This window comes from Cajanus cajan, chromosome 7 (assembly GCF_000230855.2).
Source record: "Cajanus cajan strain Asha chromosome 7, NIPB_CcT2T_4, whole genome shotgun sequence".
In the NCBI taxonomy this organism is placed as follows: domain Eukaryota; kingdom Viridiplantae; phylum Streptophyta; class Magnoliopsida; order Fabales; family Fabaceae; genus Cajanus; species Cajanus cajan.
The window spans coordinates 51,609,337-51,623,469 of NC_138523.1; the positions used below are offsets into that span (position 1 = coordinate 51,609,337).

Below are 14,133 nucleotides of genomic sequence, written 5' to 3' on the forward strand. Positions count from 1 at the left end.
ATACAATTAATTAACTAAAGATTAATTTAATAAAAGTCAATATATCATGTATAACTATGTGAAATACATCTTTCAAATAATAAAAAAAAGAGAAAATTATAAATACTTAATTAATTTGACATGATTAAGATTTTTTAATTAATCAAAAAATATGGAGAGCACCTCTTTCTAATGGTATTCACATCTTATTTAAATATTAAAATTCAATTTAAAAATTAATTAAAAAATATATTTAAAAGTTATAAAAATATTTTTTCCATAAAAAATATTTCTAAATTTATCGCATTAAAACACAATAACTTCTATATATATATATATATATATATATATATATATATATATATATAAAGATGATTTTCGTTATATTTACTTACATTGTATTAAAATAAAAAAATAAAAAAATAAGAAAAAAATGAAAAATTACTTATAAAATAATTCATGTAAAAATGAAAATCAAAATCGGTTAGGTATACTAATATCCTTTATAACAGATTTATAACAGAAGAATAAGATATAGATAAAATTTTAAATAAGAATTCTTATAGAGTATATATATATTAATATTAGTGATGAGTTGGTATGATTTCTTCTCCGCTCCATCTTTCTGAAACCCAACGCATTCTGCACCTCTATACCATTTTTATAAGATGAGGTACCTTTTTCAATCGCCCACACCACATTTTGTTGTTAGGTTCTCCACACAAAATTTAACTCTCTATACTGCGTTGCATTTCGTTTCTCTTTATTCTTAGGTCTTCGTGTTTGCATGAATTTCACACTACAACACTTTTTATGGATTTCTCTCCCACTTCCCCTTCTTCTTTCGCATTCTCTCTCTGTCACTTTTATTTAACAAAACAAATAAATAATTTAGGGTTTTAGCGTTTTGCTTAAGAAATCTTAGATTCTCTCTGGTTTGTTGGTTCGTTGCAACGTTTAATTATTGATGTTCGTATCATTTGTTCACGGCTTCGTCGGTTGATTTAGATCACTTGCATTGCGCATCCTGCATGTTTCATTAGTCTCATTTTTTTTGTTTTTTTTTTGCTCCGTGGGAAACGGAGGAAAGCTCTTTTGCTGCATGAATTTTGATGTGGTCTCGTAAGAGTGTATTTATTGTTTTGATTTCATACTCAAAGGCTATTCTGACTGGAGGATTGGTGATGGAAACTTCGAGCAACGTAAAGTTGATGCTCATTTTAGATGTATGGTACTGTTTCGCATGGATCAGGAACGTAACATCAAGGTCAAATTGATATTGAATTAGAAGTTTAAGGGAGAAAGTTAAAACAGAATTGTGATTCAGAATAAAATCTCTACTAGGCTCAAATTTGATAGACCCAAGTGTATTCCGATCAGGTGGTATGTCAAATATATATTTAATTAATTTAAACCAAGAAATTAAATGGAAGTGGGTCAGCATGATTTCTTTTTCCTTTCTATTTTTTATATAATTTGTATTTTATTTATTGTGTGGTGCGATGAGTTATTTTGAGTTTTATAGACTCTTGTGCTCCATTGCAGCAAAGTTTGGATACTTTGAATCAATAATTTAGATCAAGTTTTGTGATTGCTTTGAATACTTTTAGTAACAAGCATTGATATATTATGTATGGTTGGGATCGATACAATATTAGCTAAATGGTCTCCGTTGTTCTGTTAATGGATGTTTCAAGGCGGTTGACATTTCAGATATCTATATAAATGAAGAAATGTATAAAGTGATAAAGGAAGAGGATATCAATCATTGATTTAAAGTTGGTTAAGTTTATGAGATACATTAACTCAAATCAACGGCATATACCCTCTTACTTTTTCACTTTTCACTTCAGAGGAGTTAGATCCAGAGATTGGGAAGCTTTCTTGCATATTTTATTTTTCTTCTTCCACTATAATTTTTTTTATTTGGAAGATTTGTATTCCCCTACCTTCGCTCCTTTTTTATAACAAATTTTCTTTCACTATAAAAATTTCCTGCATGATTGTTGTTATGTAATGTATTTGTTCAGTATGCTATTGTTGTGGCCTTGCAACTTGATATTCAAATTAAAGTCGTGTGAAAACCAGTTGTGTTGTCTTCTTGTGTCAGTTGGGGACAACATTATATTGAGCAAGATTTTCAGTATTCTAGATCCTTAAATTCTTTTGAATTTTATAATGCAGCCGCCATCCTTCTGTCAAATGGGCCCAGAGGTCTGATGAGATCTACATAACTGTTGAGTTACCTGATGCGCAGGATGTGAAGGTTGTACTGGAGCCAGAAGGAAAGTTTTACTTCTCTGCTACTTGTGGTTCAGAAAAGATTCCATATGAAGTTGACATAGACCTGTTTGACAAGGTTGATGTAAATGTAAGAGCCTCCAGTCTCATAATGGTTTGTTAATAATATATTTTACAGAATTATCTGATGGTTTGCGTAATAATCTTTCTTCTCAGAATAGCAAAGCTAGTGTTGGTTCCAGAAATATCTTCTATGTCGTGCAAAAAACTGAAAGCAAATGGTGGAGCAGATTGTTAAAGCAGGAAGGAAAACCTCCAGTATTTTTGAAAGTAGATTGGAACAAATGGGTTGATGAAGATGATGAGGAGCAAGAAGATGATAAACGTTGGTGATTCTATCCCGTTTCTCAGAATATAGGTTTTCATTTTGTATCAGTTGTCTCATTTGCATATTGTTTTTCAGCTGGAGCTGGAACTGGTATGGACTTCAGCAATTTTGATTTTTCTGTAAGTAGCAAAAACTCAAGATAGTTTAATACTTGAATTTTTAGTTTGATGAAATCTTATCATTTATTCTTTTTTCTTTAAATCCAGAAGTTGGGCATTGGTGGGGGTGAGGGTCTGGATGATGACATGGCAGGCGATCATGATGGTAAGAGTATCTACCTGCTGTCTGTTATTTTATTTGTGGAATGCAGCATAATTGATTCTTCTGATTGTAATTTCAATTCTTTATGACTTTTAATTTTGTTATCTTGTATTTAACTGGAGTATATTGGTCTTTTTCCATTTCAGATGATGAGAGTGACTCAAAGGAGGTTACAGAACAAGCATCAGCTGATAATGAACCTGACACAAAGGACACAGTGGTCACCGATCCTAATGCTGCATCTGGTGCTAAAGCTTAAAAAGTTGGAATCATGAGCCTTTTCATAGCTTTCAGTGTAGGACAAGTATTTCGAAGTTTGCTTAGCTAGAAGCCTTCCGGGTTGTTCCGGTTTTAGGCTTCATCCAGAGTTTGGACCTTTGCTTTTCTAACAAGAGAAGCCAGGCATATAGGAGTTGATCGAATTTTAGTATCATCATTCATGAGTGTTTTGTGTCTTTCTTTGGGTTATGGCTACTCTTAAATACAAGTTTTGTCATTTTAAACATAGAACATAAAATGATATTGCCGTTAATGCCTCAACCTCAACCTCAACATTTCTTAGTTTTGTTTTCCCCAAGAAGCGATGAGAGAAGAGACCAGGCGTTAAAAATAATACACTAGACAATTGTTTTTATTTTGGTTTAATTACATTTTTATCCTTCAAATATTGCAATTATACAATTTTGATTCCAAAAATTTTAATTAGGTAATTTTAGTCCTTAAATAATTATAATTATGCAATTTTAGTCCTTCAATTTTTAATTAAATAATTTTAATTTTTTAAATATTATAATTGTGCGATTTTAGTCTCTTTTATTAAAAATTTAATAATTTTAATATATATATATATACAATATTTTTAAATTATATAATTATTTATCTATTTAAATTAATGTATATTATAATTTTTGTTAATATATTAAATGATATATATTTATTATTACTAAATAAATAAAATTTATATATTATTATTTTTATAATATTACTAATAATTTAAAATCAATAATATTATTAGAATATTTATAAATAAATTAATAATTTGATAAATAAAACTTATTATATTAATATATTTTTACAAAAATATAAGTATATCAATTAAAAATATACATAACTACCTCCCAATACATTGCCTGTCCATATCTCCAATCTCTAGTACCTTAAAGCTAACTTTTAATATGGTGATCACCACGTGGGAAAAAGTTGAACAACCCAAACAACTAAAACCTTTTCATTCCTCTTTCTTCGTGATGTCGAGTTAATCATACCCCTATGCTTGTTATCATACAGTCGCACTCACCTACTATTCATACAATTTCAAAGTAAAATCAATAATCATTCATCAGTGGAACTCATGTTCACCTAAAAGTTCAAAATTTAAGATTAGACTTACGTTACTTCTATAATATCCAGATACCTAAATTATTCTATCTCTTGTTTTGTTTGAATATACATTTTGCACATTACTCCCACAACAAACAAAAAATTTATCTTTTTAAACCATATTAAACTACTTTGTTATTATTTAAAAAAAATAATTAAAACTCGACTATCGAACTTGAAAATATTCTTTTTAATTTTTATCTATCATTAAATTTAAACCAAATATTTAAATTAATTTATTTTTAAATTAATTTTTTATAATTTTTTAGTTAAAATTTATATATTTATCTTTTAATTATAATAATTATAAACTTTTTTTAACCTAAGGGCAAAATAGTAATCTTTCACAATTATCAATTAAAAAAATTATTTTTATCTATCACATCAATCATTTCATTCACAAACTTTCACAAACTTTCTCTACACTTTCCACTCACTTTCCCTTAATCCAAACAACCTCACTTTTCACTCACTTTCCCTTCAAATCTCTCCTTTTCCACTCCTCATTTTCCATCTTCAAATCCAAACAAAGCCTTAGAAGCGATAAGAGAAGAGACGAGGCGTTAAAAATAATACACTAGACAATTGTTTTTATTTTGGCTTAATTACATTTTTATCCTTCAAATATTGTAATTATGCAATTTTGATTCCAAAGATTTTAATTGAGTAATTTTAGTCTTTAAATAATTACAATTGTGCGATTTTGGTTCTTCAATTTTTAATTAAATAATTTTAGTCTCTCAAATATCATAATTGTGCGATTTTAGTCTCTTTCATTAAAAATTTAATAATTTTAATATATATATACAATATTTTTAAATTATAAAATTATTTATCTATTTAAATTAACGTATATTATAATTTTCGTTAATATATCAAATAATATATATTTATTATTATTAAATAAATAAAATTTATATATTATTATTTTTATAATATTATTGATAATTTAATATCAATAATATTATTAGTATATTTATAAATAAACTAATAATTTGATAAATAAAACTTATTATATATTAATATATTTTTACAAAAATATAATATCAATTAGAAATATACATAACTACCTCCCAATACATTGCCTGTCCATATCTCCTAGGGGTGAGCAACGGGTGGGTTTGGTCGGGTTCGGGTGAAAAATGTCCAACCCATTGTAAACCGACTTTGAAAAAATGTGACCCATATCCGACCGACTGAACTTTCGATTTGAGGCGGTTCGGGTTGAAACGGATTCGGATTTAAGCGGGTGGGTATAATCGGGTTTGAATTTTTTTGTAAACCAATTTATCTTAAGGAAGATGAAACTTAAAACTATAAAAAATATTTTTAAAATAGTGTATAAAAATAGAATGAAGGTGACAATAGATGGTGTAAGTAGATTCGTAGTTGAAACATTTACAAACTAAAGAAGCAAAAATAAAAGATAACAAAATTCATAGTTGTTACATGGAAAAAAAATATAAAGTTAGATTACAAAATCATAAGAAATCACAGTCACACAAAATGTACTCAAAATGGAGATAAGAAGATGGAAAAGAAAGACAAAGAAAGAAGCAAAAAGATAACTCTAAAAATGGACTAGTGTGTTGAGAAGTTGAATGAGGAAGGAGAAGACAAAATAAATATCTAAGTTATAAGAAAAAGGAAAAAAATAAGTTACAAATTGATGGCTATATTATACTTGAAATAAAGACTTTTAAGTTTGGACCATTGTTGTTTAGTTATACAAAAGTAATAAAAATTTAAACTTATCTCATTTTCGGTTGGGTTCGGTTTTTTGCGGGTTTAAAAATTCAAAACCGAACCCGCCCAATATAACCCGTATAAAATCAAAAATTTAACCCGATTTACATATAAGACCCGCCCGAACCCACCCAAAAACAATATTTTTTATCGGGTTTTTCGGGTTCGATTCGGGTGTCGGTCTAATGCTCACCCCTAATATCTCCAATCTCTAGTACCTTAAAGCTAACTCTTAATCTGGTGATCACTACGTGGGAAAAAGTTGAACAACCCAAACAACTAAAACTTTTTCAATTTCATTCCTCTTTCTTCATGATGTCGAGTTAATCATACCCCTATGCTTGTTATCATACAGTCGCACTCACCTACTATTCATACAATTTCAAAGTGAAATTAATAATCATTCATCAGTGGAACTCATGTTCACCTAAAAGTTCAAAATTTAAGATTAGACTTACGTTACTTCTATAATATCCAGATACCTAAATTATTCTATCTCTTGTTTTGTTTGAATATACATTTTGCACATTACTCCCACAACAAACAAAAAATTTATCTTTTTAAACCATATTAAACTACTTTGTTATTATTTAAAAAAAATAATTAAAACTCGACATCGAACTTGAAAATATTCTTTTTAATTATTACTTGAATAGAAATGATTACGTTTTTTTTTAATCTTAATTTGGTGGATTTTGTTTATATTTTTTTTAAAATATCATGCATAAAAAATTATTATAAGAAACTTTTTGGTGTTTAATAGTATCTAAAATATTCATGTTTTACTTGTTAAGTGAAAAAATAAATTTTGGTTCATTGGAGTATCATACGATAGTGTTCATCTTCACACACGATGTTTAAAAAAATTTGATATGTGCTTAGCACTTATTTACTTGTAGTCATATATATCCATACAATTCTTAAGTGCATAACATGATAAAAAAAAAAAAAGTAGGGTACTATATTATTCATCTTAGATGAAAATTGTATTAAATATTTAGTTTAACGAATTAACCAAATCTCATTTTATTTTTTTTATCAAATATGAAAGTATAGGAAAGTATTTTTTATAAATAAATACAAATTATTTCTAGCATTTCACTGTCAGTATTAAAAGAAAAATTCATTCAATTTATTATTTAATATAGTTAGTATCAGATAAAATTTGTCATTCTTAATCATTATTTCTTTTATTTTACCCTTTCACTACTTTTGTATTGAATTTCAATAGTTTTTCTAACAGAATAGTTAAAATAAGTTAAATTTCTATGCATTAGAAAATTAAACCAACAGGCAATAAAAAATCAAGATAATTAAAACTTTTAAAACAATTATTATAAAAATTAATAATTTTACTGTACATGTTAATTTTTTATTTGATCACAAAACAAAATTTTGTTACACAAATAGTACATAAAATAATCTTATATTGTAATTTAAATAATTAATTATAAATTTAAAATGTAATTTACATATTAAAAATATTATATTTTTTATAATACGTATGCTAAGAAGTAGGAAGGCCAAATATGAGTGACATAAAAATAATAGAAACGAAAAGTTAAAAGAAAATAATTATTGTTGGATGATATATTAATATATTTGGCAAATTTAAAATGTATAAAATTGTATTGAAATTTGGCAATAAGGAAGAGAAGGAGAAAGAGAAAAAGGGAGTGGAGGGAAATTCGGATAAAAAAAAAGAAGAAAGAAATAAAGAGAAAGCGATAGAAAGTTAAAATGTGTGAAGAGAAACACAAATTGTCCCTGACTGGCGTCGCGGTCTGAATTTGAAAGGAAAATGGAAGCTGCGATGGGACTGATGCGGAGGATTCCGCCGAAACACACAGAAACAGCTCTCTCCGCCCTCCTCAGCCTCATGCCTCACCACTCCCCCGATCTCCTCTCTCAAGTCGATCAGCCTCTCCAGGTTTCCTCTAATTTCCTCTTTTCACCCAATGCAACCTAAAATATTCCCCAATTTCTCTCACCATTTCCTTTCTCACCAGGTTCTCTGCGATGTCGAATGTGGCAAGCAGTTCATATTGTGTGAATACAACAGAGATGCTGACTCTTACAGGTTAATTTTTCATTCCTATATCTCTTGATTCCCGCTACCTTTTCTTTCCTTTCCACCTTAATAAGACATGTCTCTTATCAATTACTCTATTTTTTATTGGATTTATCGCTCTGTGCCATGCTTATTTATGTAGATGTAGTTCCTTGTGTCAGTAGAAAACCAGAAAAATTGAGGGAAAATGAATGGAAACATTTCCTACCACGAATAGTATATAGTTAAGCTACATTCCTAATCACTGGTTGTAAGGCTTTCTCTGGGATATGTTCCCCGGCTCTGTGAATATAAATTAGTTTTTGGTTGTCAACTTTGGAATACTGTTATGTCCATGAACAAAATAAATATTCCTAATCTAAAATAAATTTAATGTGTTTACTGGTCTACTGATGAATATGGCAGTGTGCTGTAAAAATAACAATATTTTATGAATATCGAAACGGAGACAGGTACAAATATTTAATTATTTGTTGCTCTGTAATTTAGTTCCTATGGTCAGATCTGGAATTTATTTCTCGTCAGTGTCCTCCCCAATTTAGTTCCTATGCTGGACGGTTTGAACTTACTTGTTATTTGTGTCTCTGCAGATCACCTTGGTCGAATAAATACCATCCACCGTTAGAAGATGGGTCCCTCCCTTCTTCAGCGTTGCGGAAGCTTGAAATTGAAGCAAATGACATATTTGCAATATATCGTGACCAGTGAGGTTCTTTACTTACCTCATCTTTTGAGCTTGTGTGTTTTTTAAGGTGTCTTGTCAAGAAACCTTTCTCCCTAGGAACTTATTATTACCTTATTTCTGTTTTGGTTCGAAGAAAATGAATTGAATTTGAAGATGGGTCATCTTGTGTGTTCTTCTTGCTGTCTATCTGAAAACAATTTTTTAGCTATTTTGTTTTAAAACAATATGCACCATTAATGGATAATGTCACAGATATTATGAAGGTGGCATTTCATCAGTTTACATGTGGGAAGATGATAATGAAGGTTTCGTGGCCTGCTTTTTAATAAAGAAAGGTGAGGCTTTTATTTGAGTGAATTCTAATGGAAGACTCTACTCATCCTTTTGACGTTGTTTCTGACGTGATGTTTTTTTTTTTGCAATTCCATGCTTAAAGATGGCTCAAAGACAGGGCAGGGTCGACGGGGATATTTAGAGGAAGGAGCATGGGATGCTATACATGTTATAGAGGTAAAGTATCATTTCATTGAAGACTAAGCATTGATAAATGCAGCTGTATATATAATCTTTAATACATTGGGAAACTAAAATATCCTTATTTAGTTCTAAGTTTCTGTTTCTTTTCTCGCAAGTTCATTTTAGTAATTCTTAGTCCTCTCTTTCTTTTGTTAATTTAGGTGGGACCAGAGGAAGAAGAAAACACCAATTATCGTTTAACCAGTACAGTTATGCTGACATTGACTACAAATAATGAGTCATCTGGAACTTTCAGTTTATCTGGATCAATTAGGCGTCAGGCATGTTCTACTAGAATTAGCTCATGTTGGCAATTAGATCATTTAGTTAACACTCGCATGCCAAGTTATTTCTGCCTTTCTTGAGAAGCCACGTCGTGAATCATGCACCTTTATTGAATATTGAATCAATTAGATGGTTCTTTTTTGACGAAGTTCATATATCTACATGCTTTTAGTTTGATCAAGCCTTTTTTAAACCCAAATTAGTTTTTTCCCGGTATTTTAGATGAGTATGAGGCTATCAGTTGCTGATGGACATCTTTGTAACATGGGAAGGATGATTGAAGAAATGGAGAGTAAGCTGAGGAACTCACTAGATCAGGTACTGCATGATTATGGGATTCAGTCTTCAACAGCATACTTGTATTCGAAATTAGTTTCTTTACCTTCTTTCACTTGTTCTTTGGTCGGGAAAGGTTTGGGTATTCATCAAATTTAGTATTTGGTTCCTTTGTGTCTATGACATTTCAGACTATGATGCATGTTACAGGTGTCTGTATGTTAATCATCTATCTTTATGTTAATGCATGTCACAGGTATACTTCGGTAAAACAAGAGAAATGGTTTGCACCCTGAGACCACCGTCTGAAGTGACACAGATGAGAATGCCTGAGAGCTGATGTGCCGTTACTTGGTGTAGCAGAGAAAAAAATTACTTTGTTTTCTTCATACGTTTAGCTTATTGGCCGGTAACTTGTGTCACAGTATTTGCAGTAGGTAGTTTCACAATGGTTGGTGATTCGGATGGCCCTCGTTTTACAGATGTAGTTCTGTTTGTTGAGTGTCAAATGTTGTGTTCTGTAGTGGATAAGCATCATGTTTGTTGTTGATACTTGAATGATTCAACAAAACAGTGGATTTCCAAAACGGGTTGTTGCCTACGAGAATGCCTGAGATGATACGCCCATTAGGCTGTGTTATGTGGGGAATGACCTTCGAATTTATCGTACCATTAAAAGGTGGATTATTACTTCATCATCATTGTTATAATTAACCAAAATTACGTAGGATTACAGTGGAAGACCTATTGGGATGAAAATGAATACTAGCCTGAGTAAGGGAATATTATCCATACTCATGGGCACACCTGGCAATTTTGATACCGATATTTATATTTATTATTCAATAGGGTTTTATATACTTAGATATACTAATCACTTGTACTTTAAGTAAATGAGATAATTATCGAGTGCCTGATACAAAGTTGTTGTGTAAGATTGTTTCTTTTAGATAATATATATGTGGTCTATATATATATATATATATATGTATATATTATTTTTTATAAATAAATGTAGATGAAATATATTTTTGTAACATTTATATATTAATATAATTTTACAAAAATATAATTATATAACAAAAGTTATGTATATTTCTAATTAATATACTTATATTTTTGTAAAAGTATATTAATATATAATAAATTATATTTATCAAACTATTAGTTTATCTATGAATATACTAATAATATTATTGATATTAATTTATCAGTAATATTATAAAAATAATAATATATAAATTTTATTTATTTATTAATAATAAATATATATAATTTGATGTATTGAAGAAAATTATGATATGCGTTAACTTGAATAAATAAATGATTGTATAATTTTAAAATATTGTTTATATATATATTAAAATTATTAAATTTTTAATGGGAGAGACTAAAATTTCACAATTATGATATTTGAGAGACTAAAATTGTTCAATTAAAGATTGAATGACCAAAATCGTACAATTGCAATCTTTTAGGGACTAAAATTACCCAATTAAAACTTTGAGGATTAAAATTGCACAATTTTGAAGAATCAAAAAACGCAATTAAGCCTTTTCTTTATGTCGTCTTGGATCAAGTCGGTTTGTTTGTTTAGGAATCAAGCACCAAACTAATTTATTTAACTGCCCAATATATTTTATCCTAAAAAAAAACCTTGTAAAGACGTGTAAAATTAGTTTAATACATTCAAATGTGGATAAGAAAGAAAGAATCTAGCACAATAAGAGCTAGACATATATTTAGCAAGTAGCAAGAAAAAAAGTACAATTCCTTGATCAATATGAAATAGAAATTAAACAACATATACAATTGAATGAAATAATAAGAATATTCAACACCTTTATAAAGAATAGTGGGAAATGACCATGGACCAAAAGATTTGGAATAATAACAATTTGACTTAATTGATAGAACTACAAATCTTTCTTATCATCCCAGTAGATCCAGTTAATGGTTCAATATCTCCCATTTTTATCATAGCAGCTGCAAAGTTGGACTTAAAAGTTGTAGGATTGTTGCTGTATTCGGTCACAACAGAATCTGTAGATCCTCCGCTATATAGAACTTGATCTGATTGAAGAAGACCCTTCTTTTGAATCAAATTCTTGAAGTAATTGTTGTCAAATGAATTGGGTGTAACCAAGTCTAGTGCTGCCAATTTCTTATCATTATCATCACTACTAACTGATGGACAACCACGTTGACGAGTGCTTGCAAATCCTGCATCAATGTCACTTGCATTGTTGTATATCCTTCCACGAAATGTGAAGCATTGAGCTTGTCCAATTGTGTGGGCTCCTGCATGCATCATAAATATAGATAAATTTATAACTATAAAAGAGCAAATGTTTTCAAACTTCTTACGAGGCTTGAGAATATACAAGCAATTATATACGAGTAATTAATTACCTGATAGAGTAACCATATCTTTTGCAGTGAGTCCCTTGTTGCTGAATTTAGAGATAAGGGTGTCAAGATCATCTGTAAATAGTGGAAGGTCACTAGTTGCCATACTTTTGCTTGCAGTGGTAGAATCTCTTCTTCCAAGCTTCACAGTCCATGACGGACCACCCACCTGATCAAGAATTCAAATAAAAAAGGCTTAAGTCATTACTATATATGTTTTTGCATGTTAATTATCAAGTTAAAAACACCAAATTAACATATATAGTTAGTTTGTTACTCAACAACTTACAGCAAATGATGCATCACGTGCTGCTACAGCTACAATGTCAGCACATGACACAACTCCGGGGCATACTTTCTCCACCTCAGCTTTTGCTTGATCTATGATGTTATATCCCCTTATTGAGTTTGCATTCTGAAGTGCACTCTTTTCGCTCTCTATAGAAGAACTATCATCAAGCAAAATTGATGCATCACAACCCTGCAATAGTGCATACATCAATATGTCTCCAATCATTGTTTATGATTCTAATAACACCTATGATCTAGATTTAGATTAGTCAAGTTAAAACATGCAGTTAACAAATCAACAATAAAACTAATGCACGTACTTGAACAAAACAATCATGAAAATGAAGACGAATGAGAGATGCAGCCATGCGACGCTCCTCAGATACTGCACTACGAATCACAGATCTTATAGTGCTAAGTGCATTGGGACATGCACCGTCATAAAACGTAGAAGACAATTGTGCATCACATATTGTGGCTAATAATATCAGTGTGACAATAAAACTTGTGATACTTGAAGTCTTATAGGCCATGAATATTACACCAGTGTGACAACAAAACGAATTGATTATGAATTAATTAAACTCAACAATAGAGAGAAACAAAGAATTAATGCGTAACAAAAAAGAGAATTTAACCAATGAAGAAGATGACAAAAAGAGGGTGGAATGGCTCATGAATTTATAGGAGAATTGGTTGTGTGTGAGAGTCAAAGGTGGCTAGGTCACTATTATCTGCTGCAGCGCGTTGTAGGCATGATCAGTTGATGTGGCGCGGTCCTTAGTTGACCAGGTAGCTACCTGCTATGGCCTAGCCAGTTTGGATTAATCAATTTTTCTCCTTTTCAAAATAATAATAATATTAGTATATCTCGAAAAAATATTTATGGAATATTTTGAAGTTATTAACTAAAAATTATAATTGTGATGCTTATTACGCCATATATGCTAACCATTTTTACTGTTCTTACTTTGTGCTAATGTTATGTTTTGCAATTTTTTCAGTCAAACACAAGTTAAAAATTAAGTGCATATATGTTGGAAAGATGCGGAAAACTTACATATGTATAACCTCCTAAGAAATTAAATCAGTAAATTTCCATGATAAATAGAGGATAGATTTAATTATATTTTTATTTCTTAAAAGTTCTTTTTTTCATTTTAACTATATTCATTTAGCTTATATGTTATTAACAAAAACAGTGCTTAACACCAAAATCGTCTAAAAGCACGTGATTTTTAAATATTTTAAGGATTACAAATAAAAATAAATAAATAAATAAAGATTATATAGAAATGTCATGTTTTTAGTGATAAAAAATATAACTAGACAACAATATTTACAAATAAATCATTAATATCTATGTCTATACTATTATACAAATGGGATACTTCAAAATTATCTTTTAATTTCCATTTTAATATAGATTATAATAATAATAATAATAATAATAATAATAAAATTTTAATGTAGGAAGAAAAAAATAAATATATATATATATATAATAACTATTTATTTATTTTACTTTTTATTTTATTTTTTATTGGAGACACAAAATGTCTCTTTCCTTATTAATAATATATAAAATTCCTTTCACTTTTCATG

At 29.3% G+C, this 14,133-nt stretch overlaps 3 protein-coding genes across 4 annotated transcripts; 2 read left to right on the forward strand and 1 right to left on the reverse strand.

Moving 5' to 3' along the window:
• Positions 1 to 501: 501 nt before the first annotated feature.
• Positions 502 to 3,409, forward strand: LOC109812187 (co-chaperone protein p23-1). 2 transcript variants are annotated; one of them, XM_020376101.3, is made up of 6 exons: positions 502 to 652; positions 2,164 to 2,350; positions 2,437 to 2,605; positions 2,684 to 2,727; positions 2,815 to 2,872; positions 3,016 to 3,409. In XM_020376101.3, the coding sequence occupies exons 1-6, from the start codon at positions 648 to 650 to the stop codon at positions 3,126 to 3,128; spliced, it is 576 nt and encodes a 191-aa protein (XP_020231690.1). In that variant the 5' UTR covers positions 502 to 647; the 3' UTR covers positions 3,129 to 3,409. The 2 variants fall into 2 exon arrangements, with proteins under 2 accessions (XP_020231690.1, XP_020231688.2); XM_020376099.3 differs by lacking the exon at positions 502 to 652 and adding an exon at positions 1,140 to 1,246.
• Positions 3,410 to 7,640: 4,231 nt separating this feature from the next.
• On the forward strand, positions 7,641 to 10,523 carry LOC109794565 (F-actin-capping protein subunit beta). Its single transcript, XM_083060031.1, has 8 exons — positions 7,641 to 7,925; positions 8,005 to 8,075; positions 8,657 to 8,770; positions 9,004 to 9,086; positions 9,188 to 9,261; positions 9,429 to 9,548; positions 9,775 to 9,870; positions 10,085 to 10,523. Exons 1-8 carry the CDS (start codon positions 7,797 to 7,799, stop codon positions 10,166 to 10,168), a joined length of 771 nt encoding a protein of 256 aa, XP_082916157.1. The 5' UTR covers positions 7,641 to 7,796; the 3' UTR covers positions 10,169 to 10,523.
• A 962-nt stretch (positions 10,524 to 11,485) lies between these two features.
• Positions 11,486 to 13,179, reverse strand: LOC109794683 (lignin-forming anionic peroxidase). The gene is made up of 4 exons (XM_020354124.3): positions 12,849 to 13,179; positions 12,527 to 12,718; positions 12,241 to 12,406; positions 11,486 to 12,129 (listed from the first exon to the last, which is right to left on the reverse strand). The coding sequence occupies exons 1-4, from the start codon at positions 13,059 to 13,061 to the stop codon at positions 11,732 to 11,734; spliced, it is 969 nt and encodes a 322-aa protein (XP_020209713.3). The 5' UTR covers positions 13,062 to 13,179; the 3' UTR covers positions 11,486 to 11,731.
• Between the last annotated feature and the right edge of the window lie 954 nt (positions 13,180 to 14,133).

Coding starts and splice junctions, on each gene's coding strand:
- LOC109812187 (XM_020376099.3), top strand. CDS start 1,164: ATGGAAACTTCGAGCAACGTAAAGTTGATGCTCATTTTAGATGTATGG. Junction 2,351..2,436: donor TTGACAAGGTTGATGTAAAT/GTAAGAGCCTCC, acceptor CTTTCTTCTCAG/AATAGCAAAGCTAGTGTTGG. Junction 2,728..2,814: donor TCAGCAATTTTGATTTTTCT/GTAAGTAGCAAA, acceptor CTTTAAATCCAG/AAGTTGGGCATTGGTGGGGG.
- LOC109794565 (XM_083060031.1), top strand. CDS start 7,797: ATGGAAGCTGCGATGGGACTGATGCGGAGGATTCCGCCGAAACACACA. Junction 7,926..8,004: donor AAGTCGATCAGCCTCTCCAG/GTTTCCTCTAAT, acceptor CTTTCTCACCAG/GTTCTCTGCGATGTCGAATG. Junction 9,262..9,428: donor ATGCTATACATGTTATAGAG/GTAAAGTATCAT, acceptor TTGTTAATTTAG/GTGGGACCAGAGGAAGAAGA.
- LOC109794683 (XM_020354124.3), bottom strand. CDS start 13,061: ATGGCCTATAAGACTTCAAGTATCACAAGTTTTATTGTCACACTGATA. Junction 12,407..12,526: donor CACGTGATGCATCATTTGCT/GTAAGTTGTTGA, acceptor ATTCTTGATCAG/GTGGGTGGTCCGTCATGGAC. Junction 12,130..12,240: donor AGATATGGTTACTCTATCAG/GTAATTAATTAC, acceptor TGATGCATGCAG/GAGCCCACACAATTGGACAA.